Below are 26,156 nucleotides of genomic sequence, written 5' to 3' on the forward strand. Positions count from 1 at the left end.
AGACCCACCACCACCAGACGCAATCTCGGGTCTCTCGACCCCAATTTCATGTCCTCCCTCGAGACTTTCCTATTTCCTCTTTCCACTATAACAAGTATTGGGCAGATTGTCTTAAACTGATAAAAAGATCCTCTTGCTCCCTAATAGGAGAAGAGATATCTTTCTATAGTTACTCTATCCATTTGCCCATTGCCTTTGCTACCCAGGCCGAAGCCATAGCAGGTCTTACTACTGCTCCTACTAGAGAAAATAAATTTTTAAAAAAAGCTATCTACCCTTCTGTCTGTGACATCATTTAGTGAGGTAGATGACAGTGGTAAAGCAGATTTATGCACAAGTCGCAGAACATGTGCATCTACTTTTGAAGGTACTTCTCTTTTCGAACAATCCGCAGCTGGAAATGGATAATAAGAATTCCATCTTTTCGGAATCTTATATTTCTTACTGGGCGTCGCCCAAGACTCATCCATCATTTCAGTCAGCTCATCTGATGCTGGGAATTTAGTTCTCACTGATTTTGTTCGTTTGAACACAGGTGCTTTAGATTTTAACACTGTCTTAGCTGGCTCTTCCAAAGAGAGAACAGCCTTAACAGCATTAATAAGTTCAGCTACATCCTCTGAACTAAAACTCTGCGACTGATCCTCATACAGAGTATTTGAATATACTGTATCATCATCTGTTGTATCATCTTGTGTAGTCTGCCACATAGACGTATCTGTCTTAGTCTTAGCTGTCCCTTGGTTGCTTGTAGAGGCTACTGGAACCAAGCCATAGGAAGGGAGCTGCATGTATGTGTAAATAGTGTAACCTAACCCTTGAGGTGGTGCTACCGGAATTAACATGCCCGCTATTGAAGATAGAGTCTTTGCGAACACATTCCATGGTGGCTCTGTTGGTGGTTGAACCAACTCCTGTTTTTTACTTTGCTGAAAAGCAAAACAGTTCACACACAATCCCTCATAAGTGACCAATTGGTTTATACCAATTAACCCTGTCTTACAAGATAAGCATGTTAGGGATGTAGGAGTGCTTGATAAATTATCCTCGTCACTTTTGCCGCTAACAGACATGGTAATAATCTGTTAATGACTACACAATTTGTGACTGAAAATCACCTATATATGAGTATATAGAAGTGAAATCAATCTGACCACAGTGCACCTGATCTGAGGGTCAGAACAGGACTGACATTACACAGAAAAGTCAGCACTCATACTAGCAGTCAGTCACATGTTAAAGCATTAGACATTGTCATATGAGAATACAACCCCCATTACAATTTATAAATAAGAACTTCTGTTTTTAACTGGTTCTTTTTCAACATTACATGCAGAAAACACAGTAATATACAGATCTCATATGCAATAGGTACTAAAAATTAACAATTCATACTAACAAGTAGAGATAATTTTTAGTACTGTACACCATTCCTCTGGAGAGCGGGATACAGGGAGACTCACCACACTTCCATATCCAAGCAAATGCGCTCGTAAGACGCTGAGTGGATTCAGACACTACTGATGTACACTACCGCTCCTGATAACTGATAATGGACACAGTCGCTCACTGACTGACACAGACGCTCAGCGACTTCCACGTGTATGCAGACTCTAAGACCTGCGACTCGGTCTAGGCGGGATCTCTAGTGTACACAACCACAGCGTCTAAGCTGCGACCGAGTACCCTAGTAGTAGTGTCTGAGCCGGAGGTGAGGTCACTCAGTTCATGGACGAGAGACGCGCAGAAACTGGTCATGAACTCAGAGGAGGGGCGGCCAGGAGAGCGTCTGAATCCCCCTGTTGACTTAAACTCTAAGGATTGCGGGCTCTACCTAGTCCTGGCGCCTATGATCCCTGGAGCGTAGCGCTGTCGCACTTGAGATGTTCGGTGCATCAACACACTGTTTGTAGTCTCTACCAAATCAGTGTAGCTGTGTCCGGACCCCCCTAGTAAGAGGAAATCCATAGACTTACCATCCCCCCCATGCTCCGGCCACAGCCTGGTTACGTCTGCTGGACCTGCTAGAACATCCGACACAGACGCCTGTCGAGACAGCACTATTACCGCGAAGTTAAGCGTTGTTGCGACCTGGTGGGGAGTTGTTGGAGCGACTTTTTCCAGTATGCGTTTAAGACGCTGTTAAGAAAAGTCGCTCAAAAAAAGTAAGTCTATAAAAATAAAATAATAAAAAGCTTGAGGCTGCTTTATTCATAGCAGCCCAGTGACCATGCAGCTTCCTGCCGCACCAAGCAAAAAACTGATCTGACTGAGTCAGTGGGTGGGACTATATGGTGAGGCCCCAATGCATCCCGGGAGGCCAGAAAGCTCGTGACCGTGTTGGTGCCAATTCCGCTGTCGCTCAACCATATCCCAATGTTATCCTGTGGATAATCCTGTGGACCCAGCCAGAGAAATATTTGTAAGTTTCTATTGTGTCCCCCCTTTATCATTTTCATTGCTCCAAATGGTACATGTTAAGATGTTTCAGTCTATCCAGGTAAGATATGTGATGTACTGTAGGCAATGCACCATTTTAGTTGCATTTCTTGTACAGTCTCTAAAGTATTAAGTAAAGGTATGCTAGCACATATGGGGCGTGTGGAAGCCTCTGATGGCATATTAGGGTTATGTGGAGAGGTCTGATGGCATATAAGTGGCATGCAGAGGTGTCTGAGTTTCATTTACAAGTCATATGGTGAGGAAAAATAGGATTTTGGTTACCTACTGTTAAATCCTTTTTTTATAGTCGGTAGAGGATGCTGGGGTCCACATTAGTATCATGGGTATAGACGGGTCCACCAGGAGCCATTGGCACTTTAAGAGTTTGAGAGTGTGCACTGGCTCCTCCCTCTATTTCCCTCCTACCAGACTCAGTCTAGAAACTGTGCCCAAGGAGACGGACATCTTCGAGAGAAGGATTTCACACAGATAGTGGCGAGATTCATACCAGCTCACACATACAAGGCACATCAAGTTAACTTAGCTTGAAAACTCAGCAACCGCTGAAAACATTACTTACCAAGTAACAATGCAATACTTAACTAAAAACAAAGTCGTACTGAACCAGATAACAATTGCAGGAAAACGAAGTGCTGGGTGTGTGCCCAGCATCCTCTACGGACTACGAGAAAAGGATTTACCAGTAGGTAACCAAAATCCTATTTTCTCTTACATCCTAGAGGATGCTGGGGTCCACATTATACCATGGGGATGTACCAAAGCTCCCAGAATGGGAGGGAGAGCGCGGATGCTCCTGCAGAGCTGATTGACTGAATTTCATATCATCAGAGGCCAAAGTATCAAACTTGTAGAACCTTGCAAACGTGTTCGACCCAGACCAAGTTACAGCTCTGCAAAGTTGTAAAGCCGAGAAACCCCGGGCAGCCGCCCAGGAAGACCCCACCTTATGAGTGGAGTGGGCCTTGACAGACGTAGGACACGGCAATCCTGCCATAGAATATGCATGCTGGGTAGTGAATCTGATCCAGTGAGAGATTGTCTGCTTAGTAGCAGGGCACCCAATTTTCTTAGGATCATACAGGACAAACAGAGAGTCCGATTTTCTGTGATGAGCAGTCCTCTTCACATAGATTTTCAGAGCCCTTACAACATCCAAGGACTTTGATGAAATTGAGGAATCAGTAGCCACTGGCACTACAATAGGTTGGTTGGTTGGTTGGTTGGTTGGTTGGTTGGTTGGTTGGTTGATATGAAATGCCGACACAACCTTTGTAAGAAACTGCTGATGTGTCCGGAGCTCAGCTCTACCTTCGTGGAAGATCAAGTATGGGCTTTTACAGTACAAAGCCCCCAACTCCGACACACGTCTAGCAGAAGCTAAGGCCAACAACGTGACAGCCTTCCGTGTAAGAAATTTGACCTCAACCTCCTGTAGAGGCTCGAACCAGTCTGATTGGAAGAACTGCAACACCACGTTAAGGTCCCAAGGCGCCGTAGGTGGTACAAAGGGCGGTTGGATGTGCAGAACTCCCTTCAAAAAGGTCTGAACCTCAGGGAGGGCAGCCAATTGTTTCTGGAAGAAATGGATAGGGCCAAAATCTGGACCTTCACAGATTCTAACCTCAGGCCAATATCCACACCGGATTTTAGGAAGAGGAGAAACTGTCCCAGTTGAAACTCAACCGCAGGAAATTTCTTGGACTCACACCAAGACACATATTTTTTCCAAATTCGATGGTAATGTTTAGACGTTACTCCTTTCCTAGCCTGTATCAGGGTAGGAATAACCTCGTTCGGAATGCCCTTTCGAGCTAGTATCAGGCGTTCAACCACCAAGCCGTCAAACGTAGCCGCGGTAAGTCTTGATAGGCGAACGGCCCCTGTTGCAGCAGGTCCTCCCGAAGAGGAAGAGGCATCGGATCTTCTTGCAGTAGATTCACAAGATCCGCATACCAAACCCTTCCTGGCCAGTCTGGAGCAATGAGGATCACTTCAACCCCTGATCTCCTTATGATCTTTAGAACTCTTGGGATGAGTGGAAGTGGAGGAAACACGTACACCGACTGGAACACCCGCGGAGTCACTACGGTGTCCACCACCACTGCTCGCGTGTCCCTCGACCTGGAACAATACTGCCGAAGCTTCTTTTTGAGACGAGAGGCCATCATGTCAATCTGGGGTACGCCCAAAAGAGCTGTTACCTCCTTGAACACCTCCGGATGGAATCCGCACTCCCCTGGATGGAGATCGTGTTTGCTGAGGAAGTTCGCTTCCCAGTTGTCTAATCCTGGAATGAAGATTGCTGACAGCGCCAACGCGCGTTTTTCTGCCCAGAGGATGATTCTTGTTAACTCTGATATTGCAGCTCTGCTCTTCGTTCCGCCCTGTCAGTTTATGTAAGCCACTGTTGTCACATTGTCCGACTGCACTTGAACGGCCCGATTTCTCAGAAGATGGGCCGCTTGAAGAAGACCGTTGTAGACGGCTTAGTTCCAGAATGTTTATCGGCAGGCCGGCTTCCAGACTTGACCACCTTCCTTGGAAGGTTTCCCCTTGAGTGACTGCACCCCAGGCCCGGATACTTTCATCCGTGGTTAGAAGGATCCAGTCCTGAATCCCGAACCTGTGGCCCTCCAGAAGGTGAGGCAGTTGCAGCCACCAGAGGAGTGAAATCCTGGCCTTTGGTGACAGATGTATTCTCTGGTGCATGTGTAGATGGGATCCTGACCACTTGTCCAGGAGATCCAGTTGGAAGGACCGAACGTGAAACCTCCTGTACTGCAGAGCCTCGTACGAGGCCACCATCTTCCCCAGAAGGTGATGCACTGAAAAATTGACAACCGGGTTGGCTTCAAAACATCCCGGACCATCGTTTGAATCACCAACACCTTTTCCACTGGGAGAAACACCCTCTGCACTTCCGTGTCGAGGATCATTCCCAGAAAGGACAACCTTCTGGTTGGTTCCAAATGTGACTTTGGAAGATTCAGGATCCAACCATGTTTTCTGAAAAGCTGAGTCATGAGTGTTATGGACTGCAACAGCTTCTCCTTGGATGATGCATTTATCAGCAGATCGTCCAGATACGGAATTATGTTCACCCCCTGTCTGCGGAGGAGAATCATCATTTCCGCCATCACCTTGGTGAATACCCTCGGTGCTGTGGAGAGACCGAATGGAAGGGCCTGGAACTGAAAGGGACAGTCCAACAGTGCAAATCGAAGATGAGCTTGATGTGGCAGCCAAATTGGAATGTGGAGGTATGCATCCTTCATATCCAGGGATACTAGAAAATTGCCCTCCTCTAGACCTGATATCACTGCCCTTAGGGACTCCATTTTGAACTTGAACTCCCTCAGATAGGGGTTTAGTGATTTTAAGTTCAGAATGGGCCTGACCGAACCATCCGGTTTCGGTACCACGAAAATGTTCAAATAGTAACCCTTGTTCTGCATGTGAGGTGGTACTGGCACAACGACCTGTGCCTCCACCAACTTCTGGACGGCTTCCTGCGGACAGTCCTGTCTGCCAGCAGATCTGGCAAGCCTGATTTAAAAAAATCGGTGATGAGGGAGATTTTGAAATTCCAGCCTGTACCTCTGGGACACAATAGCTTGCACCCAGGGGTCCAAGCAGGAGGACCCCCAGACATGACTGAAATTTCTGAGTCTCGCTCCCACCGACCCTACCTCCGGGAAGTGCAGTCCACCGTCATGCTGAGGACTTTGGTGTACCTGAAGCAGATTTCTGTTCCTGGGAACCTTCAGCAGCAGGTTTCTTGAACTTGGGCCGACCTCCCCAAAAGAAGGAGATTGACGGCTTTGCCTTTCTGGACTTGTTAGACCGAAAGGACTGTGGTGTAACTGAAGAAAAGGGTTTCTTCAGAGCAGGTGTAGCTGAGGGAAGGAAGGGTGACTTACCAGCCGTAGCCGTGGAGACCCACGCATCTAATGCTTCCCCAAAGAGAGCCTGACCTGTGTAGGGTAGGGTCTCCACATGTTTCCGTGATTCCGCATCGGCAGACCACTGGCACAACCACAGCCCTCGACGAGCTGAGACAGATATGAAGGAAATCCCCACAGCCATGGAACCCAGGTCCTTCATGGATTCTACCAGAAATACTGTCGAATCCTGAATGTTACGTAAAAACAATTCAACATCACATTTCTCCATAGTATCCAAATCCTCAAGTAACGTGCCTAACCACTTTACTATAGCTTTGGCAATCCAAGCACTAGCAATAGTGGGACGTAGTATTGCCCCAGAAGCCGTGTACATGGATTTGAGCGTATTATCAATCTTACGATCAGCCGGCTCTTTCAAGGCGGTAGATCCTGGAACAGGAAAAACCACTTTTTTTGAGAGTCTGGATACCGATGCGTCAACAATAGGTGGGTTTTCCCATTTTTTCCTATCCTAAACCAGGAAAGGAAACACTACCAGAACCCTTTTAGGTATCTGGAATTTTTTATCCGGGTTTTCCCAAGCCTTTTCAAATATAGCATTTAATTCCTTTGACGCAGGGAAGGTTAGAAAAGGCTTTCCTATTTTCAGTGAAGTAAGCCTCCTCAACCTGCTTGGGTATTGTGTCAGCAATATTTAACACATCCCTAACAACCTCTATCATCAACTGCACCCCTTTTGCAAGAGATGCAGCCCCCCGCAACACTTCCCCGTCACCGTCTGTACAATCAGAGTCGGTATCGGTATCATCTTGCATGATCTGAGCAAGAGCACATTTATGGGAATATACAGCGGGGAGCCCTGATGTAACAGAACTGGGCCATACTGCCATAGAGTTCTGTAAAGCCTGAGTTGCAGATTCATTTTGTGCAACCCTACTAGAAATCTGAGAAATCAGATTTGATAGAGAATAACCACTCAGGCTCCCTTGCTGGAATCTGTGCTAAACCAGTGCAATCCTAATTACATGGAATGGGATCATCCTGAGAGGACATATCCTCTACAGCATATGACACAGAGTTCCTAGACATTGCTTAATGGAGACGACAGACACTCCACACACACACACACAGGGGTGGGCAGACAGTGTTTCACCCCCAAGAATGGCAAGAGAGACACAGAGATTGGAGCCAACCAACACAAAGCACTTTTAATATAAAGGGAGACCCCCTATCAGCGCTGACTGTGCACCTTAATAGGTTATACAGTCGTTCTGCAGCCTCCCCCTCCCTTCTACAACCCCCTGGTACCGTGATAGATAGCTAGATTTGCTGTGGAGGGACTTGCTCTTCACTGACAGCGCTGTGCAGGCAGGAAAATGGTGCTGAAACGCTGCTGGGTCCTCTCTGAGAAGCTCCGCCCCCAAAATGGTGCTGTCTTCACAGGATTATACTGGCCTGAGGATTGATGCTGGCTGAGATTCGGGAACCTCGACAGGCTGTGTGACCAGTGTAGGGTGTAGGCGCTGGCTCAGGGTGCCCCTCACAGCGCCGCACTATGTACCGCTGAGCCTCCGGAGCGCAGATAATACTGCACTCCTACAATGATGCCGCCATCTTCACACCGGACCCCCGCTTGCTAGTGGCCACAATCTTCAGCTCTGTAAGGGGGTGGCAGCATGCTGCTGGGGTGAGCGATCCCCTGCGGTGGTGAACGATCTATCCCCTCTGGAGCTCAGTGTCCAGTCAGCGGAGACAGTGGCTCAGACCCCGCATGGCAGACACTGCTCCCCCCCTCAGTCCCTCGCTGTAGGGAGGCTGTTGCCAGCAGCCTCCCTGTAAAATAATAAACTCTAAAACTAAACTTTACTAAGGAAACTCTGGAGAGCTCTCCTAGGTGTGACCGGCTCCTCCGGGCACATTTTCTGAACTGAGCCTGGTAGGGGAGGCATAGAGGGAGGAGCGAGCACACACTCTCCAACTCTTAAAGTGCCAATGGTTCCTGGTGGACCCGTCTATACCCATGGTACTAATGTGGACCCCAGCATCCTCTAGAACATAAGAGAAATTCTGATAGGACCTATAAAGAGTGAATTAGGACCCTATTTATTTTTTAAATACTGTGCATCTATTTGTATTTTACTGGGAAATATTGGTACACAGTGTAGACAAGTTTATACAGTAGGTTCATAACAACTGTATGGCACAATTCACAGTATTTGAGATCATTTTTAATAATAGCAAGTAACCCTAATAGAGATGTTGCTAATATTTTTATCACCTCCCTGCACTGTTAGGATGCCGTGCGTGTGCTCACAGCATTTATTCAGGGTTCACTAGCTGCTTTGCAGAGCAGTGGTGATCAAAGACTTCCCCAACCATCCCCCTGAATAGCGGGACTGACCCTCTGGAATCAGAAAAGTTGGGTGGTATGCCAATGCAATCTTAGACACTGGGCGAAAACACTAGATGATATGAACGATCTTTTTTTTTTTAAAGAAGATCTACAGTATTGTTCATATCATCTAGTGTGTATGCCTGAACGATGAACAATGCGCAGGTCGGTCTCGTTCAGGCATTATCTACTGTACATGTAGCTCAACTTTAACTATAAAGTTTAGCTGCATGTTCGGGGAGTGCGGAGGATGACATTTCTAAACGATATAATTTATCAATATCAATTAGTGTGCATGCACTGACAATCTCCATTAATTAGCAACCAGCGACATAGCACTAATTGTTAACTAGGAGAGGTCATCCATTGTTTATCCAGCTTTAGAGAGCAAGTATTTCTCTTTTGGTGTATCTATCAGTAAGTAAGTAAAATCGACACAGCCACTTCTGCCTCAAAGTGCTGTCCTGTACCATCCGCTAATATAGTTAATAAAGTCTTGTGATAGCATCTCCAGAACTGTATGTTGTGAGCATTAAAAAGTTACTTACATGTTTCTGACGTTGCTGAATGAAAAACTTTTTTCTTTTGAAAGAGATTTTCAGAATGTTTACCCTAGATGGAAAAAAATAACAGATCATGTAAATAAACCAAATCTTCCAACTGGATTTTCTGAGCAAGAGTGTACAACCAGAGAATTACATACTATCTCCTATATAAATAGCCCAGATCTGTGGCTCTGTGCCTGTGTGTATAACGCTGTGCGTGGCTAGGAGCTCTCATTGGGTTAGCAGCAGGTCTATCACACCCAGCCCACAGCTGATTGGGCGAGAAACACCCTCCCACACAGGTTACATCCAATGGGAGGCTCTGCCCTTCGCCTGCTGTGTGTTCCCAGAGCAGGATTAACAATGGGGCTGATGGAGCTGCAGCTCCAGGTCCACTCCCCAAAATAGGCCCACTGCATCTGCAGCAACATACCCTCCAACAATTTACACACACAAATCAGTACAAATCATACTTACCCACTTTTTGGCTGCTCTCTCCGGGAGAGAGCAGCTAGGTCGGTTCGGCAGGGGGGCGGGCTGCGATGTGAGTGCAGAGGGGGGGCGGACCTGAGGCGTGGCGTAGGTGGGCTGGGGGTGTGGTGGGGCGGATCGGAGGCGGGACTACGGGATCATCCCGTGTAAGCCCCGCCCCCCGTTGTGTAATGCCGCTATTACAGGCATTATACAGCAGGGGGCGTGGCTATGATGACGCAATTCAACAAGAATCGCGTCATCGCCTACCCGGACCGCCCACTTTACTCGCTAAGTGGGCGGCCGGGCAGGGGGGACCCCTGTAATCGGGAGACTTGCCTGCTCTTCCGGGGGGCCGGGAGGGTCACCCGATTTTCGGGAGCCTCCCAGCCATTCCGGGAGAGTAGGCAAGTCTGGTACAAATTTGAAAAGGGGGCGTAGCCATGTGTACAGTGACATGACCACGCCCCTTTTACTATACTTTCAATTAAAGTTTGGAGAGCCCAAAAAAAACGGTACAGACCATAAAAAAAAGGTAATGTACCTGCCAAAGAGTCACAGCTGGAGGGTATGCCACTGCATCTGCAGCAAGTCTCTGCACTGCAGATAGGGAGGGGGGGGGGGGGGGGGGGATAATTTTACTGCAGCCTCCTATGTCCTGCTGCCAGTCCGCCTGCCACCTCCGGCATCAACAATCCCCACTTCCTAGTCGCGGCGCAGATGGAACAAAAGCTGCTACAGCAACCGGCATATATGTGTATGAAAGCGGCGCAGCGGAAGAATTTCATAGCCCTCCCTGCGCCGCATACTCTCTGAGCCCGGAAGCCTCCTCTGCGCCTGATGTCACAGAAGTGCCTCCCCGCCACAGCTGCGCCCAGAGACCCTGACTTCCCAGTAGACGCACTAAATAAACTACAGCTCCCAGCAGCCCTTAGTGCCGGAGCATTCCAGTAGTTTATTGAGTGCATCTTCTTCCCTGTAATGCGGCGCGTTGGGACACCAGCGCTAACAATAGTGACTGGCTGCTTGGCTGCTGCGCGAGTCTCCGGGAGAGCCACTGCCAAAGGGAGGACAGCAGCTTAGCTGCTTTCCTCCAGAGAAGCATTACCTGCCCTTACCCCATTTGCAGTACCTTCGGGCCCCATCCGCAGCACCCCCACACTCCTCTCTCCACCACCCCTGATGGCTCCAAACCCCCTCCCCTACCCGAAGCACCCGCCCCTCCCCCACAACTGCTTCTCCCCAACCCGCGGTGGCTCCGGACACGCTCCCCCACCCACAGCACCACCGCACCAGCCCCTCCCCCACCTGTGTCTCCCCTAGACCCCCTCCCCCACCCGCGTCTCCCCCGCACCAGCCACTCCTCCAACCACAGCACGTACTAGGTGATTTATCAGGCCCTGCGTGCACTGTTCATGCCGTTGCAAGGGGCTACGACCCCTTAACCATCACACGCCCTTTGTCGGTGCAATATTTAACCACTCACACAATTATGATTGGAGGTAATACTAATAAAAACACTGCACGCCACAAGGACATGAAGTGTGTGAAGAGCGACTGTAGGGTGCGATGAATCACCTAGTTTCAGTATATTAGCTCAGAACTCTGAGAATCAGATATGAGTCCACTGTTAAGTGTGCATATGGTTTATGTGATTTTATTATATGTTGTATAAGTGCAGGTACAGTATGTTATTTTAGTAAATTTAGGTATAAAGGAAATTAACTATTGGGATTTCTATGGATATAATACAAACCAGTATTTATAGGTATTCACTTGTTTTCCTCAAGATTCATTTTTATAAGTTTTTCAAATAAAATGGGGGGGGGGGGGGATTACAGAAATAAAAAAAGGGAGGGGGAAGGGGGCAGACATCGTATCACAATATTACATACATATAGTATTTTCGGCAGTAATTAGATACAACATATCAGTCTACAGCATGTGGAATAGTAGTATACAAAGGAAGTCATCTCCTATAGGGGGTACGGTGCTTGTGAGTAATATAGACGGGCTGTCCTAAAAATAGCGTTTTGGAATGCTCCGGAGATCCTCTCTGAAGATTGCACTTCCTCTGATGAAACGACCAGTGCCTACGGTCGAGAAACGCGTTAGGTTGAACGGCTTTGGAGTGATCCACGGATCTATACCATCTCTCTGCTATTTGGAGACGAACGGACATCACTGACAGCCCTAACCCGCCTTAAACCGCCACAGATATTTCCATCTAATTCATCCCAGCCTAAGGATTACCCAGCTGCGCTGTCGGAGGAGCACCCAGGCAGCGCAGCACAGAACGGCTTGTGGATTGGAAACGGCGGAGGTCCGGTGAACATCCGGCCGGCCGGACGGCTACTGCATTCCCTGGCACGGGTGAGATTGCTACGGGTGAGACGGGGTTTTATTTATCAATACATTATCCCATCATTATAGCCACCCACACCAATGGCCTCATTAGGCTAGGGGCTATTTGAGCCATTCGGGACTGTGTATTATTATTTTTATTTATTCATAACAATCACCTTATTACGGGACTGTAATACTACGGCATTGGCTGCCCACACTAACGGCCGCATAAGGCTAGGTGCCTTTATCGAGACTTTTAAATAGCATTGGTCAAAAGGACGGGACTGGCTTCTATCTATTTGCTCCAACATTTAGCATTTACATCAGCAGCCGTACGAGGTTAGGAGCTAATGAGCCGCACAAGACTTTTGGATACATGTATAACGGATAATCATTACTAGTTTAGATCGTTATTGGAAGAATTTTGAGTCCTTATTGTTTATTCAATTCTATGATATCCTACAGGCAATACATCTTCCATTTATTTACTCTATTGATCTTGGATAAATTTTTGTCTGTGCACAATATAATAAGTATTAATTAAGGCTGGCCAGCCAGTGTGGACTTTTTAGTCTATTCATTAATAATATTTTTTCTTTGCATCATTGTGATCTAATTATGCATCCAAAGTGATACAGTATTACCTGTTTTAGGAATCATTTATTCTTCAGGATTTGATACATCTGTATCCATTATTGGTCTTTTGGAATATTAACCATATATGAGAAATTAATTAGATGGTTATATATTTCATGATTGTGTTGTTTTATTCATTTTAATATTATTTTCAATATCTTATTGTGGTCACTCTAAGGATTATATTTATAATTAATTTATTTGGTATTAACTACAATTAAATAAATATTTAATAAAAATAAAAATAATTAATCCAAATATTTTTTGATTGGCTCTTCCTTTTGCGCACGTTTTGGTTCTTTTTTCTTGTTATGGCTTTTACTGTAAGCAGTGAAGGTATGACCAGGGACTTACCGCTTCCAGTTTGGGAGCATACTATCGAGGTAGGGTATGTGGTTTCAAGGGAAGCGTGCCTTCAAAAAATTCACTCCATACCGCCCATTTTGTGGCTTGCATGGCGCTTCCTGAAGCAAAGGTCACGCCCGCCATCTCAAACTCAAAATGTGACTGAACAGTGGCTTCAATAGTAGAGATCGTAGGTATCACCAGGGAGCGCCAATTGCGTGCAAGTAACGTCTTTATAATGGCCAAGATGTGGCCCAAGACATATCTAACTTGATCAGGAATATACATGGGAAATATGTGTAGTAGGGCCAATGTAGGTTGGGGAGATATTGGAAAGCACACCATCTCAGAGATGAGATCAAAAACTTGATGCCACAGGGCATATACCATAGGGCATGACCAAAACACGTGTATGAGCGTACCTACTTTACCACATAAACGTCAGCAGTCATTGGGAGTAGTTGGCCATATGGAGTGGAGGAGGGCCGGGGTGAGATATTGGCGATGGATTAATTTCTAAAACTGTTCTATGTGTGATACACATTTAGACAAATGAAAACAATAGTCAAATATCAAACGCCATTCCTCCTCTGTCAGGACACAATTCAGGTCGGATTCCCACTTCATCTGAGATTTCAGTTTAACTAAAGATGAGGGCAGTTGAGAAGGACATACCATCTAGAAACTGAACCTTTACACTCAGTTCTCGTAATCAAGGTATGATGGGGGTCGGTAAAAGTTTGTCTGTAGCCAGTGTCTGAGATGAAGATATTTATAAAAGTCTCCTTTGTGGAGGGAAAACTTAGATTGCAGTTGGGTGTATGACATTTAAGTACCCTCTTCCATTACATCTTGAAGAGTCCTAGCCCCTTGGGAGATCCACAAGCGAAATGAAAGATCTGGGACCAGACTCGCAACGCCTTCTAATGGGATATCTAGCGGGAGGAGAGAAATTTCGGGTAACACCCCTACCAAGGCTAGCCAAGATTTGCGTGCGGATTGTACCACAGCCGATCTTGAAAACAAATTCAGCCCCTCTGTATCTGGCAGTCCCAAGACACTGGATAAAGGGAGAGGAGACAAGAGGCCCCTTTCCAAGGAAACCCATATTTTTAGGAGTATCCGTCCCGAGCCATGCTCCCATTGGTGCCAATATACAGGCTATCTGGTATAAATGCAAGTCTGGAAAAGCTAAACCACCCCTCAATTTCGGTAAGGACATTATTTTACGGGCTAGTCTTGGTTTTTTGCCTCTCCATACATATTGGGTTAAAACAGAATTAAATTTGGTCAATAAGGTATTGTGCAATAGCATGGGGATAGTCCTAAATAAATATAGCAGCTTAGGAAGCAAGACCATCTTCAAGGCGGCTATGCGACCTAGCCACGATACATTATACAGCATCCAATCTTTCGTTAACATATTTAGTTTAGTCAGAAGAGGGGGGTAATTACATCTAATAAGGTCTGAGATCTTAGGGGGAATCTGGATACCTAAGTACTTCAGGCAGTCTACCTGCCAGGCATAATTATATTGAGACTTCAATTCATTGAGTAGGGTGGTAGAAAATTTAATCGGGTGTGCCTCTATTTTAGACGTATTGAGTTTTTAATACGAGCTTCCTGGCTAACATTCTTCCTGCCCTATCCCTCTGGGTATAAAATGTATGTTTAGCCTAAAAAGGTTCTTATGTACCTCTCTTAGGGTCAGGATATTCCATTCTTCCCTTCCCTTAGTGATTTATTATTGGGGGAGGATTTAAGGTTACGTTCCAGGTCTGTCAAGCGCACTTCTACGTCATCTTGCTGCTTAGGCAACAGCTTTCGGTGTCGAGTCGCGGCCTGTATAGCTGAGCCCCTAACTACCGCCTTTAGCGTACACCAGTTGTTAAACACGGATGTGTCGGCTGGATCGTTACATTCTAGACAGGAGGATAGAGCTTGAGAAATAAAGGATTTGTCTTCATTATTAGTGAGAAGGTACTCGCCAAGGCGCCACAGACGCGGGGAAGATCTAAGGGAAGTCAAATCCCAACGCAATTTTAAGGCTGAATGATCCGACCAAGGGATTGGGAGTATAGCGGATCACCATATTTGTTGCAACGTCCATTTGTCTGCTAACGCCAAGTCAATCCTGGAGAATGACCCATAGACCTGGGAGTAAAAGGTATAATCCGTACAATTAGGATTCCGAGCCCTCAACACGTCATAAAGGCCATTTTCATGTAATATGCGTCAAAATGATTGGGAGTGGTCCCGAGCTGGATGGGTTTTCAAAAGGTGTCGGGCAGACGACTTATCTAAGCGTGGGTCTAAGACCAGATTAAAATATCCCAGTAACAAGAGTGTTCCACTAAGGCAAGACTGGAGGGTAGAACAACATTTTATAATAAATGCAATTTGCTTGACATTAGGGACATAAACCACCGCTAAAGTAACCGGTCTGTCATTCAATGTCCCATTAAAGATTAGAAATCTGTCTTCAGTATCAGTGACTTTTTTTATCTAACAGAAAATTACATGAGCGGGAGAATAAAAATGCCACTTCAGCCCTCTTCTTAGTGCCGTTGGATGTGTAATAACAAGGGAAATTGTGGTTCGAAAACTGAGGGGGGAGAGGACGCCATAAAGTGGGTTTCCTGTAAGGCAATCACTTTTGCCTTAAGTTTGGCAAAAAATGACATAACGCAAGCCTCTGTTTTTTGGGGGGAATTAAGGCCTTTAACATTAAGGGACACTACATTAACCATTTTGTGGGTGGAGGAGAGAAAGATGAAACACTGGATCGGTATGTGGATGTGAACCGGAGAACACGTCTACTGCTAAACATGTGTTATATACATTGCAATGAACAGGGGAGTACACAGAGGGGTAAAAAAAGAAAAGGGAAGGAAGAAATAAGTTGAGCGCCTCGTGGGCGCAACATGGGGTCACCTAACATAGCGGCACATAGGAGGTAGAGGCCAAAATGGCCACCACCCCACTCCAAAAACAAAGACCCTGTGGTCCAAATTGGGCTATAACTTTAGTGCCCGCACCTGTCGGGCTGATAGCAAATCAATTGGATAAGCTAAATTCAGACCGTGGGCTCTAATACAAAAATAAGATTTTTCTTACAAGTAAATCTATTTCTCGTATTCCGTAGAGGATGCTGGGACTCCGTAGGAGATAGGGCACTTTAAGAAAGCTTTGGATTCTGGGTGTGCACTGGCTCCTCCCTCTATGCCCCTCCTCCAGACCACAGTTAGGGAAACTGTGCCCAGAGGAGATGGATAGTACGAGGAAGGATTTTTGTAAATCTAAGGGCAAGATTCATACCAGCCACACCAATCACACCGTATAACTTGTGATAAACTACCCAGTTAACAGCATGAACAACAACATAGCCTCGGCTCCACCGATAAAACATAACCCATATGTAAGCAATAACTATATACAAGTCTTGCAGAAGAAGTCCGCACTTGTGACGGGCGCCCAGCATCGTCTACGGACTACGAGAAATAGATTTACCGGTAAGTAAAATATTATTTTCTCTAACGTCCTAGAGGACGCTGGGACTCCGTAAGGACCATGGGGATTATACCAAAGCTCCCAAACGGGCGGGTGAGTGCGGATGACTCTGCAGCACCGATTGAGCAAACAGAAGGTCCTCCTCAGCCAGGGCATCAAACTTATAAAACTTTGCAAAGCTGTTTGACCCCGACCAAGTAGCTGTTCGGCACAACTGTAATGCCGAGACCGCTCGGGCAGCCGCCCAGGAAGAGCCCACCTTCCTAGTGGAATGGGCCTTAACCGATTTAGGTAATGGCAATCCTGCCATAGAATGCGCCTGCTGAATTGTGTTACAGATCCAACGAGCAATAGTCTGCTTTGAAGCAGGAGCGCCAACCTTGTTGGCCGCATACAGAACAAACAGAGCTTCAGTCTTCCTGATCCTAGCCGTTCTGTTCACATAAATCTTCAAAGCCCTGACCACATACAGGGACTCGGAATCCTCCAAGTCCCGTGTAGCCACAGGCAAGACAATAGGTTGGTTCACATGAAAAGATGAGACCACTTTTGGCAGAAATTGAGGACGAGTCCTCAACTCTGCCCGATCCTCGTGAAAAACCAAATATGGGCTTTTATGTGATAAAGCCGCCAATTCTGAAACACGCCTTGCCAAAGCTAATGCCAACAACATGACCACTTTCCACGTGAGGTATTTCAACTCCACTGTAGTGAGTGGTTCAAACCAAGGTGACTTGAGGAAACGTAATACCACGTTAAGATCCCAAGGCGCCACCGGAGGTACAAAAGGAGGCTGAATATGCAGCACCCCCTTCACAAAAGTCTGTACTTCAGGAAGAGAGGCCAATTCTCTCTGAAAGAAAATAGATAAGGCCGAAATTTGGACCTTTATGGACCCTAATTTTAGGCCCAAATTCACTCCTGTTTGAAGAAAGTGAAGGAGACGGCCCAAATGGAACTCCTCCGTAGGAGCAGCTCTGGCCTCACACCAAGAAACATATTTTCGCCATATACGGTGATAATGTTTCAATGTCACGTCCTTCCTAGCCTTGATCAGGGTAGGAATGACCTCCTCCGGAATCCCTTTTTCCGCTAGGATCCGGCGTTCAACCGCCATGCCGTCAAACGCAGCCGCGGTAAGCCTTGAAAAAGACAGGGCCCCTGCTGCAGCAGGACCTGCCTTAGAGGAAGAGGCCACGGTTCTTCTGTGAGAAACTCTTGCAGCTCCGGATACCAAGTCCTCCTTGGCCAATCTGGAGCAACGAGGATTGTTCTGACCCTTCTTATTTTTATTATTCTCAACACCAGAGCGTCTACCGCTACCGCCTGAGGGTCTCTTGACCTGGCGCAATACCGCTTTAGCTTTTTGTTGAGACGGGATGCCATCATGTCTATCTGAGACAGTCCGCACCGACTCGTGATCTGTGCGAAGACTTCCTGATGAAGCCCCCACTCTCCCGGATGCAGGTCGTGTCTGCTGAGGAAGTCCGCCTCCCAGTTGTCCACCCCCGGGATGAACACTGCTGATAGCGCGCTTACATGGCCTTCCGCCCAGCGTAGAATCCTGGTCGCTTCTGCCATGGCCACTCTGCTCCTCGTACCGCCTTGGCGGTTTATATGAGCCACTGCCGTGACATTGTCTGACTGAATCAGAACCGTTTTTTCCCGAAGCAATTCCTCCGCTTGACGTAGGGCGTTGTATATGGCCCTCAACTCCAGGACGTTGATGTGGAGACAAGTCTCTAGATTTGACCAGAGACCTTGGAAATTTCTTCCCAGTGTGACTGCTCCCCAGCCTCGGAGGCTTGCGTCCGTGGTCACCAGGACCCAGCCCTGAATGCCGAACCGGCGACCCTCCAGGAGGTGAGCACTGTGCAGCCACCACAGGAGAAATACCCTGGTCCTGGGAGACAGGGTGATCCGTTGATGCATTTGTAAATGGGACCCGGACCACTTGTCTAAGAGGTCCCATTGGAAAGTCCTCGCATGGAACCTGCCGAAGGGGATGGCTTTGTATGAAGTCACCATCTTCCCCAGAACCCGTGTGCAATGATGCACTGAAACCTTTTTTGGCTTTAATAGGTTCCTGACCAGGGCTATGAGCTCCTGAACCTTTTCCATCGGAAGAAAAACCTTTTTCTGGTCTGTGTCTAGAATCAGGCCCAAAAAGGTCAGACGCGTTGCAGGGACTAGCTGGCATTTCGGTATATTGAGAATCCAGCCGTGCAACTGCAACGTCTTCATGGACAGAGACACGCTGTCCAGCAACTTCTCCCGAGATCTCGACTTTATGAGGAGATCGTCCAAGTATGCGATAATTGTGACCCCTTGCTTGCGCAGGAGCACCATCATTTCCGCCATTACCTTGGTGAAAATTCTCGGGGCCGTGGAAAGCCCAAACGGCAACGTCTGAAACTGGTAGTGACAGTCCTGTACTGCAAATCTCAGGAACGCCTGGTGAGTGGGGAAAATCGGAACATGAAGGTATGCATCCTTTATGTCCAGGGACACCATCCAGTCCCCCCCCCCCCCTCCAGGCTGGCGATGACCGCCCTGAGTGATTCCATTTTGAACTTGAACCACTTCAAGTACAGGTTCAGGGATTTTAGATTTAAAATGGGTCTGACCGAACCGTCCGGTTTCGGGACCACAAACAGGGTTGAGTAATATCCCTCTCCCTGCTGGAGGTGAGGAACTGTGACTATCACCTGTTGAATATACAATTTTTGGATTGCGGCTAACACTAGCTCAATCTCTGACGGGCAAGCCGGCAGAGCCGATTTGAAAAACCGTCGAGGAGGCACGTCTTTGAATTCCAGCTTGTATCCCCCTGAGAAACAATCTCTAATGCCCAGGGATCCACCTGCGAGCGAACCCAGACGTGGCTGGCTGAAAAACCGAAGACGTGCCCCCACTAGATCTGCCTCCCCCCGGGAAGCCCCAGCGTCATGCGGTGGACTTTGCAGATGCAGGGGAGGACTTCTGCTCCTAGGAACTAGCTGTGTGCAGCTTTTTTCCCTTGCCTTTACCTCTGGTAACAAAGGACGATCCCCGTACCTTCTTGCTCTTATTGGAACGAAAGGACTTCATTTGATAATGAGGTGCCTTTTTTGTATGTTGCGGGGGGACATAAGTTAAGAAATTTGACTTACCAGCCGTTGCAGTAGAGACAAGGTCAGAGAGGCCGTCTCCAAAGAACTCCTCCCCCTTGTAAGGCAAGGACTCTATATTCCGCTTTGAATCGGCGTCACCCGTCCACTGTCGGGTCCACAGGAGCCGCCGAGCAGAAATAGACATAGCGTTTATTCTGGAGCTTAATAAACAAATGTCTCTTTGAGCATCTCTCATATACAAGGCAGCATCTCTGATATGCTCTATGGTCATTAAAATGGCATCCCTATCTAAGGTGTCAATCTCCGTAGATAAGGAATCTGCCCATGCCTTGACAGCACTACAAACCCAGGCCGACGCCATAGCCGGTCTAACAATAGTACCTGAATGTGTGTAAATGTGCTTCATGGTAATTTCCTGCTTGCGATCAGCAGGATCCTTGAGGGAAGCTGTATCCTGAGAAGGCAGTGCCACCTTTTTGGATAAGCGTGTCAGCGCCTTGTCTACTTTAGGCAAATATTCCCATCGTATCCTATCCATTTGTGGAAAGGGATACGCCATAAGAATTCTTTTGGGAACGTGCAGTCTCCTATCTGGAGATTCCCAAGCCTTTTCGCACAATTCGCTTAGCTCAAATGAGGACGGAAAAGTGACCTCAGTCTTTTTTCCTTTATACATGTGTACCCTCGTGTCAGGGACAGGGGGTTCCTCAGTAATATGCAAAACCTCTAATTGCAATAATCATGTACCAAATACCTTTTGCCACACTCGGCTGTAATTTTGCATCTTCATAGTCGACACTAGTCAGTATCCGTGTCGGTATCTGTGTCATCGATCTGGGATATGGTGCGCTTCTGAGACCCCAAAGGTCCAGGCGCCACAGGGACAGGCATGGTCTGGATACCTGACTGATCCCTAGCTTCAGCCTTGTCTAACCTTTTTTGCAGTAGATTTACATTTGCATTTAAGACATTCAGCATATCCACCCATTCCGGTGTCGGCGTTGCCTACGGCGATCTGACATTCAAGCACTCCCCTCCACATTAAGCGAGCCTTCCTCATCAAACATGTCGACACACGCATACCGACACACTTCACCCACACAGGGAAACTCTTTTCTGAAGACCGTATCCCCTTTAAGGCCATTTGGAGAGACAGAGAGAGAGTATGCCAGCACACACCCCAGCGCTATACCCCAGGAAAGAAAACACAGAATGCCTTTTCCCAGAAGCGCTGTGTAGTAATAAAGCACCAAATATGTGCCCCCCCCCCACCCCCCTCTCCTTCAAAACCCCCTTTCACCGTGTGTAAAGCAGGGGAGAGTCCAGGGAGCTTCCTCTCAGCGGTTCTGTGGAGAGAAAATGGCACTGGTGAGTGCTGAGGGAGAAGCCCTGCCCCCTCGGCGGCAGGCTTCTGTCCCGCTCAAAGTTATTAAAACATGACGGGGCTCTTTTATATGCATGTACAGTGTCCACCAGTACATGTATATAGTCTTTTGCCATAAAAGGTGTTTATATTGCTGCCCAGGGCGCCCCCCTGCGCCCTTACAGTGACCGGAGTGTGTGAGGTGTATGGGAGCAATGACGCACAGCTGCGGTGCTGTGCGTTACCTCTGTGAAGCTCTGAAGGCTTCTGCCGCCTGAGACGTCTTCTGGCTTCGTTACTTCTGGCTCTGTGAGGAGAACGTCGGCACGGCTCTGGGAGTTAACGCCCAGGACGAACCTGTGTTCACTCCCTCTGGAGCTAATGGTGTCCAGTAGCCGAGGAAGCAGAGCCTATCATTTAAGTAGGTCTGCTCCTCTCTCCTCAGTCCCTCGATGCAGGGAGCCTGTTGCCAGCAGTGCTCCCTGTAAAAATACAGAAAAAATCCAAACAAAAATGCTTTCTAGGCAGAGAATTCAGGGAGCTCCCTGCAGTGCACCCATTTCCCTCTGGGCACAGTGTAAAACTGAGGTCTGGAGGAGGGGCATAGAGGGAGGAGCCAGTGCACACCCAGAACCCAAAGCTTTCTTAAAGTGCCCTATCTCCTGCGGAGCCCGTCTATTTCCTATGGTCCTTACGGAGTCCCAGCATCCTCTAGGACGTTAGAGAAAAGCTATGTAGCAAACAGTTACATCGAACATTCTGAAGAGAGAAAAAACATAAGTAACACCAGTGAACGCTAACCTAATAGGTAGATACAAGTAGGTCAGCCGAACAGCTGATCATCCCACCCATCAGTATATATAAAATAGCATGAACATAAAACTTATGGAAAAAAAAACATACAAGTAGCATGTGTAGTATATGAAGTAGAGTAATATACGACCGTAATAAACGTCCGTGCAAATTCACTGAGTCACTAAGACACTAGTCGCACTCTACCTTCATGGGGAATGGAGCTTGGTAGCCCAGTCGGGGGATATTTTATGATCTGTGGCCTTTACAGAAGAGTCGTCCTCCAGGTTCCAGGAACGCAGGGTATGAGAGCCGTCCGCCGGTGTGGAGACCACACTCGTGGCCCATTCCTCCTGATGATTAATTTGGTCGGGAATCCCCAGCGGTTTGGAATATCAGCCTTCATCAAAACCTTGGTCACCAGGTAGAAGGAGCGACGAGACGCCAACGTGGCAGCGGATAAATCACAGAAGATCTGAAGATCACCTAGGATAACTTTGGAGGAATCGGATGGGCGAGCTGCACAGAGACCATCTCTTTGACATGGAAATAATGAAACCTCATTATAGTGTCTCTTGGGGCATCCTTTGGAGCATTTTTGGATTTAGGGAGATGATGAATTCGATCCAATAGAAAGTATGTTATCGTAACTTTCGGGAGCAGTTTAGTAAATATGTCCGTGGCGAACTCAAGCAGGTCCGTCGCTGGAACAGATTCCGGAATACCCCGTATTTTGATATTGTACCTGTGCGACCTATCCTCAAGGTCTCCAAGTTTGGCGCAGAGTTCAGTGATTTCCGACTGCATATCATCATTAAGGGTGATAAGTCCGTTGTAGGATGCAACAACTTCTTCCAGTTTGGTTTCCAACCGGTCAGTGTGCTGGCCTACTTCATCTATTGATTGTTGGCAAACCTGAAGCGCTGATCTGAAGTCCGCTGAAATATCCGCTTTAAAGGAGGCCAACAGCTGCTTCATTGAGCATCATCTCCCAGGCCGACCTGCGAGACTGGAGTCGTAGGAGAGGGTTCAAAGGGAGAACTCAAAGCAGACAACTTGTGAGATTTTTCGGTAGAGGATGCATTTTTATTTGGACGTGGTGGAGAGTGCGGTTTAAATAAATTAACAGCTCACACTGGTATCTGCTATAACAGCCCCCCTCTCACCTCTCTTCCAGGCAATCACTTCTGCCCGTCTGCTATCTGTGGTCGGCTGTCCTGGGCTCATCCATAGGGTCCAGGGCACTGGTCAGGTTGGGGCCGCGGGGCGGAGGCACACACAGTTCCCCCGTGTGGAGGTAGAGGTCACCCGGCCGCCGGGCAGCGCGGGCCAGATGTCGCGCTGGCCGTCGTCACTCACACTGCCGCTCGGGACCCGGGAGGTGCCGTCTCCGGCCACTGTGCCGCGTTCACCCGCTCCCTCCGTCCGGGCTTAGGTACTGTAGGCTGGGGGAGTATATGCTAGGCAGCTGAGGTCGTCTAACCGGGATCGCGGGCAGATCGGCGTCCCTGGTTCTCCCAGCCGGCTGCCGCGCGAACTCCACTCCCCGGCTCCGGAAGCAATTTAGGCCGCAATGAGCGGACCACGCTAGGGCACCTGAAATGTGGCAGTGAGAGACCCACAGTGTAGGGGGGGGGCGGTGTTACCCTAAGGCTATCTGAACAAGGTACAGCTTTACTCCAGACAGAAATGGGGCTGTAAATCCCCGAAAAGCCGAGGGATTGCAGGAGCCTATGTAAAACATGTCTGGCACCTTTGGTCGTCAGGCTACGCCCCTCGGTATTCACTTGTTTTAGATGAAGTAAGTTTGATGTCCAAGATTAAGGCTGGGTATATATCAAAATGAGGTGTTCCCGGCCGATCCGTGGGCCATCATATTGTGTGCTTGTTCACACTGCACGATGCAGTGGTACAATAGCACAATCTACCATGCCCTGCTGCATTTAGCAACATGGCATGGTTAATGATATATTATGACTGACTATACAGCATGGGCAAGCAGAACATATTATTAACGACCCGCAGGAGTGCGCAATCGTCAGCTCAAAAAGTACCAGTAACTGCAAAACATTTCCACTGTACTGTACCATATGTCATCTTGAATGTAGTGTAAATGGGTAGGACATGCACATACTGCCCCTGCAAGCTGTCCTACTTAGTAAATACTGTATGTATACATAATTTGAAAAAAACATATTTTTCTATATTATTCTATTAAATGGTCTATCATCAAATCAGGGCTTACCATATAACCAAACAAAAAATATATAGAACATTAGGCAGGTGAGGGGCAGCCGTTACTGCTGTGCCTGGGGGCGGCCTCAGTCCTAAATCTGCTCCTGCATGAGCTGATTCTCGTATTAGCATAAGTAGGCTTACACAACCGAATGGAAAAGCAGACTCAGAATCCGACCCACTATTTTGCACAGTTCATATGGGAACCTCAACAATATCCATGATAGATACATCAACAGAAAATATTATATAAAAACGGTTGTTAAAGCTTTGTTAAAGATTTTACTCTGCATTTAAAAAAGTTATAGAGGATAATAGCTTAAGAATAATAAATCTAATACAAAATAAATGTAACGTAAAAATAATGCTAATAGTGTTGAAACATGTTTACAGAGAATTTGTAAATTTGTGTGAAGCAAATATGTTCGGTACTTACCATGGATAGAAACTGGTGCATATCTGTTTTCTATACACGGCTATGCCTGCTGAAGCAATTCCAATTAGTAGGTCTAAGTTATGAAGGTCCTAGAAAGAAATGAATTGAACTTTAAAACTTACAGCATATGTTGGTTTATTTTATTGCTAACTAGTAAACAGTGTCAACTGGGGCATGAAGTGCCCACCGGGAAACATTGTTCAAGGGGCCCGTGTTTAAGGGTATGGCCAGCTGCCACAGAGGTTTGGCTAACTATTGGAGAGTGCATGGTCTGGGCCCTTTGCATGCATGATAACGCACCAGATTAAAAACAACAATACTCTGTATTAAATACACCATAGTCCTGTGCAGTGTAAGGTAACATGTGTATATTGTATACTTCAAGTGCACAACCTGGTACCTGATCCCAAGAGGAGCTTGGGCCCACCGGGGGTTTCTCCTGTACCCCTGTGGGCCAGTCCAATCCTGCTAGTAAATGGACCCGGACATTGCTAGGTCACCTCAGACAGGCCCTGCTCCATCCCAGCCACACCGTTATAATTACTGTTCTATCCATATCCTCCTTTGTTTCTGGTTTGTACACTATTCTCTGAATTCTTTAGAAACCGTTGCACATGAAAATCCCAAGAGAAGAGCAATTTCTGAAATAATCACACAGAAAAAGTTTGGCACCAACAATCATTCCACAGTCACTTTGATCACATTTCTTGCCTATTCTAAGCTGGGTGTCCAGCGGCAGTACAGTGCAGTCAGTGGCGTAACTAGGGGTCTGCAACCACTGCGTGCGCTTGGAGGAGCGCAGGGCTGCGGGGCGCCCTAGCCGCCACTGATTTCTACTGGGAGGGATACTGAGGGCACAGCGCACACCTCTCCTGTGTGTCCCTCCTGAGTCTCCGGCGGCAGCGGTGTGTCTGTTTAATGAAGTGCCCGTTCGTAAGCCAATCAGAGCTCACAAACGGGGACTTCATTAAACAGACACACCGCTGCTGACGGAGACCCAGGAATGACACACAGGAGAGGCGCATGCTGTGCCCTTCGTGTCCCTCATTCACAAAACTCACAGCAGCGGGGGAGCCCGGAGGGGAGGGATGGGGGTGTACCTGGCACTGGAGGGGAGCATATTTGGCACTGGGGGGGGGAGCATATTTGGCACTGGGGGGGAGCATATTTGGCACTGGGCGAGAGCATATTTGGCACTGGAGGGGCATATTTGGCACTGGGGGGAACATTTTTGGCACTTGAGGGAGCATATATGGCTCTGGGGGAGCATATTTGGCACTGGTGTGGTGGGGCATAATTGGCACTGGGGTGGGGGGGCATAATTGGCACTGGGGGTATATGTGTATCTGGCACTGGGGGGGGGGCATAAATGGCACTGGGGGCATATGTGTACCTGGCACTGTGGGGGAATATCTGGCACTGGGACCACAGCCCTACCAACAAGCATTACCACCTGGTTACAAGCACAACACCCAGCTCATGAAAACCCTGGCAACAAGCATTACCCCCTAGCAACGAGCATGACACCCAGTGCATGAAACCCCTGGCAACGAATATCACCACCTGGACACAAGCTTGAAACCCAGCACATGATACCTCTGGCA

At 47.5% G+C, this 26,156-nt stretch overlaps 1 protein-coding gene across 3 annotated transcripts in view; it reads right to left on the reverse strand.

Annotated features, from left to right (window-relative positions):
* Positions 1-26,156, reverse strand: part of PTPN3 (protein tyrosine phosphatase non-receptor type 3) — a 1,027,556-nt gene that overhangs the window by 543,182 nt on the left and 458,218 nt on the right. For all 3 annotated transcript variants that reach the window (XM_063922728.1, XM_063922729.1, XM_063922727.1), the window contains 2 exons: positions 24,553-24,641; positions 9,309-9,372 (listed from right to left, as the gene is read on the reverse strand). In XM_063922728.1, the coding sequence (XP_063778798.1) occupies positions 9,309-9,372; positions 24,553-24,641 (153 nt within the window). The remainder of the gene's footprint in view (positions 1-9,308; positions 9,373-24,552; positions 24,642-26,156) is intronic.

The sequence above is a fragment of the Pseudophryne corroboree genome, chromosome 5 (assembly GCF_028390025.1).
Source record: "Pseudophryne corroboree isolate aPseCor3 chromosome 5, aPseCor3.hap2, whole genome shotgun sequence".
NCBI lineage: Eukaryota > Metazoa > Chordata > Amphibia > Anura > Myobatrachidae > Pseudophryne > Pseudophryne corroboree.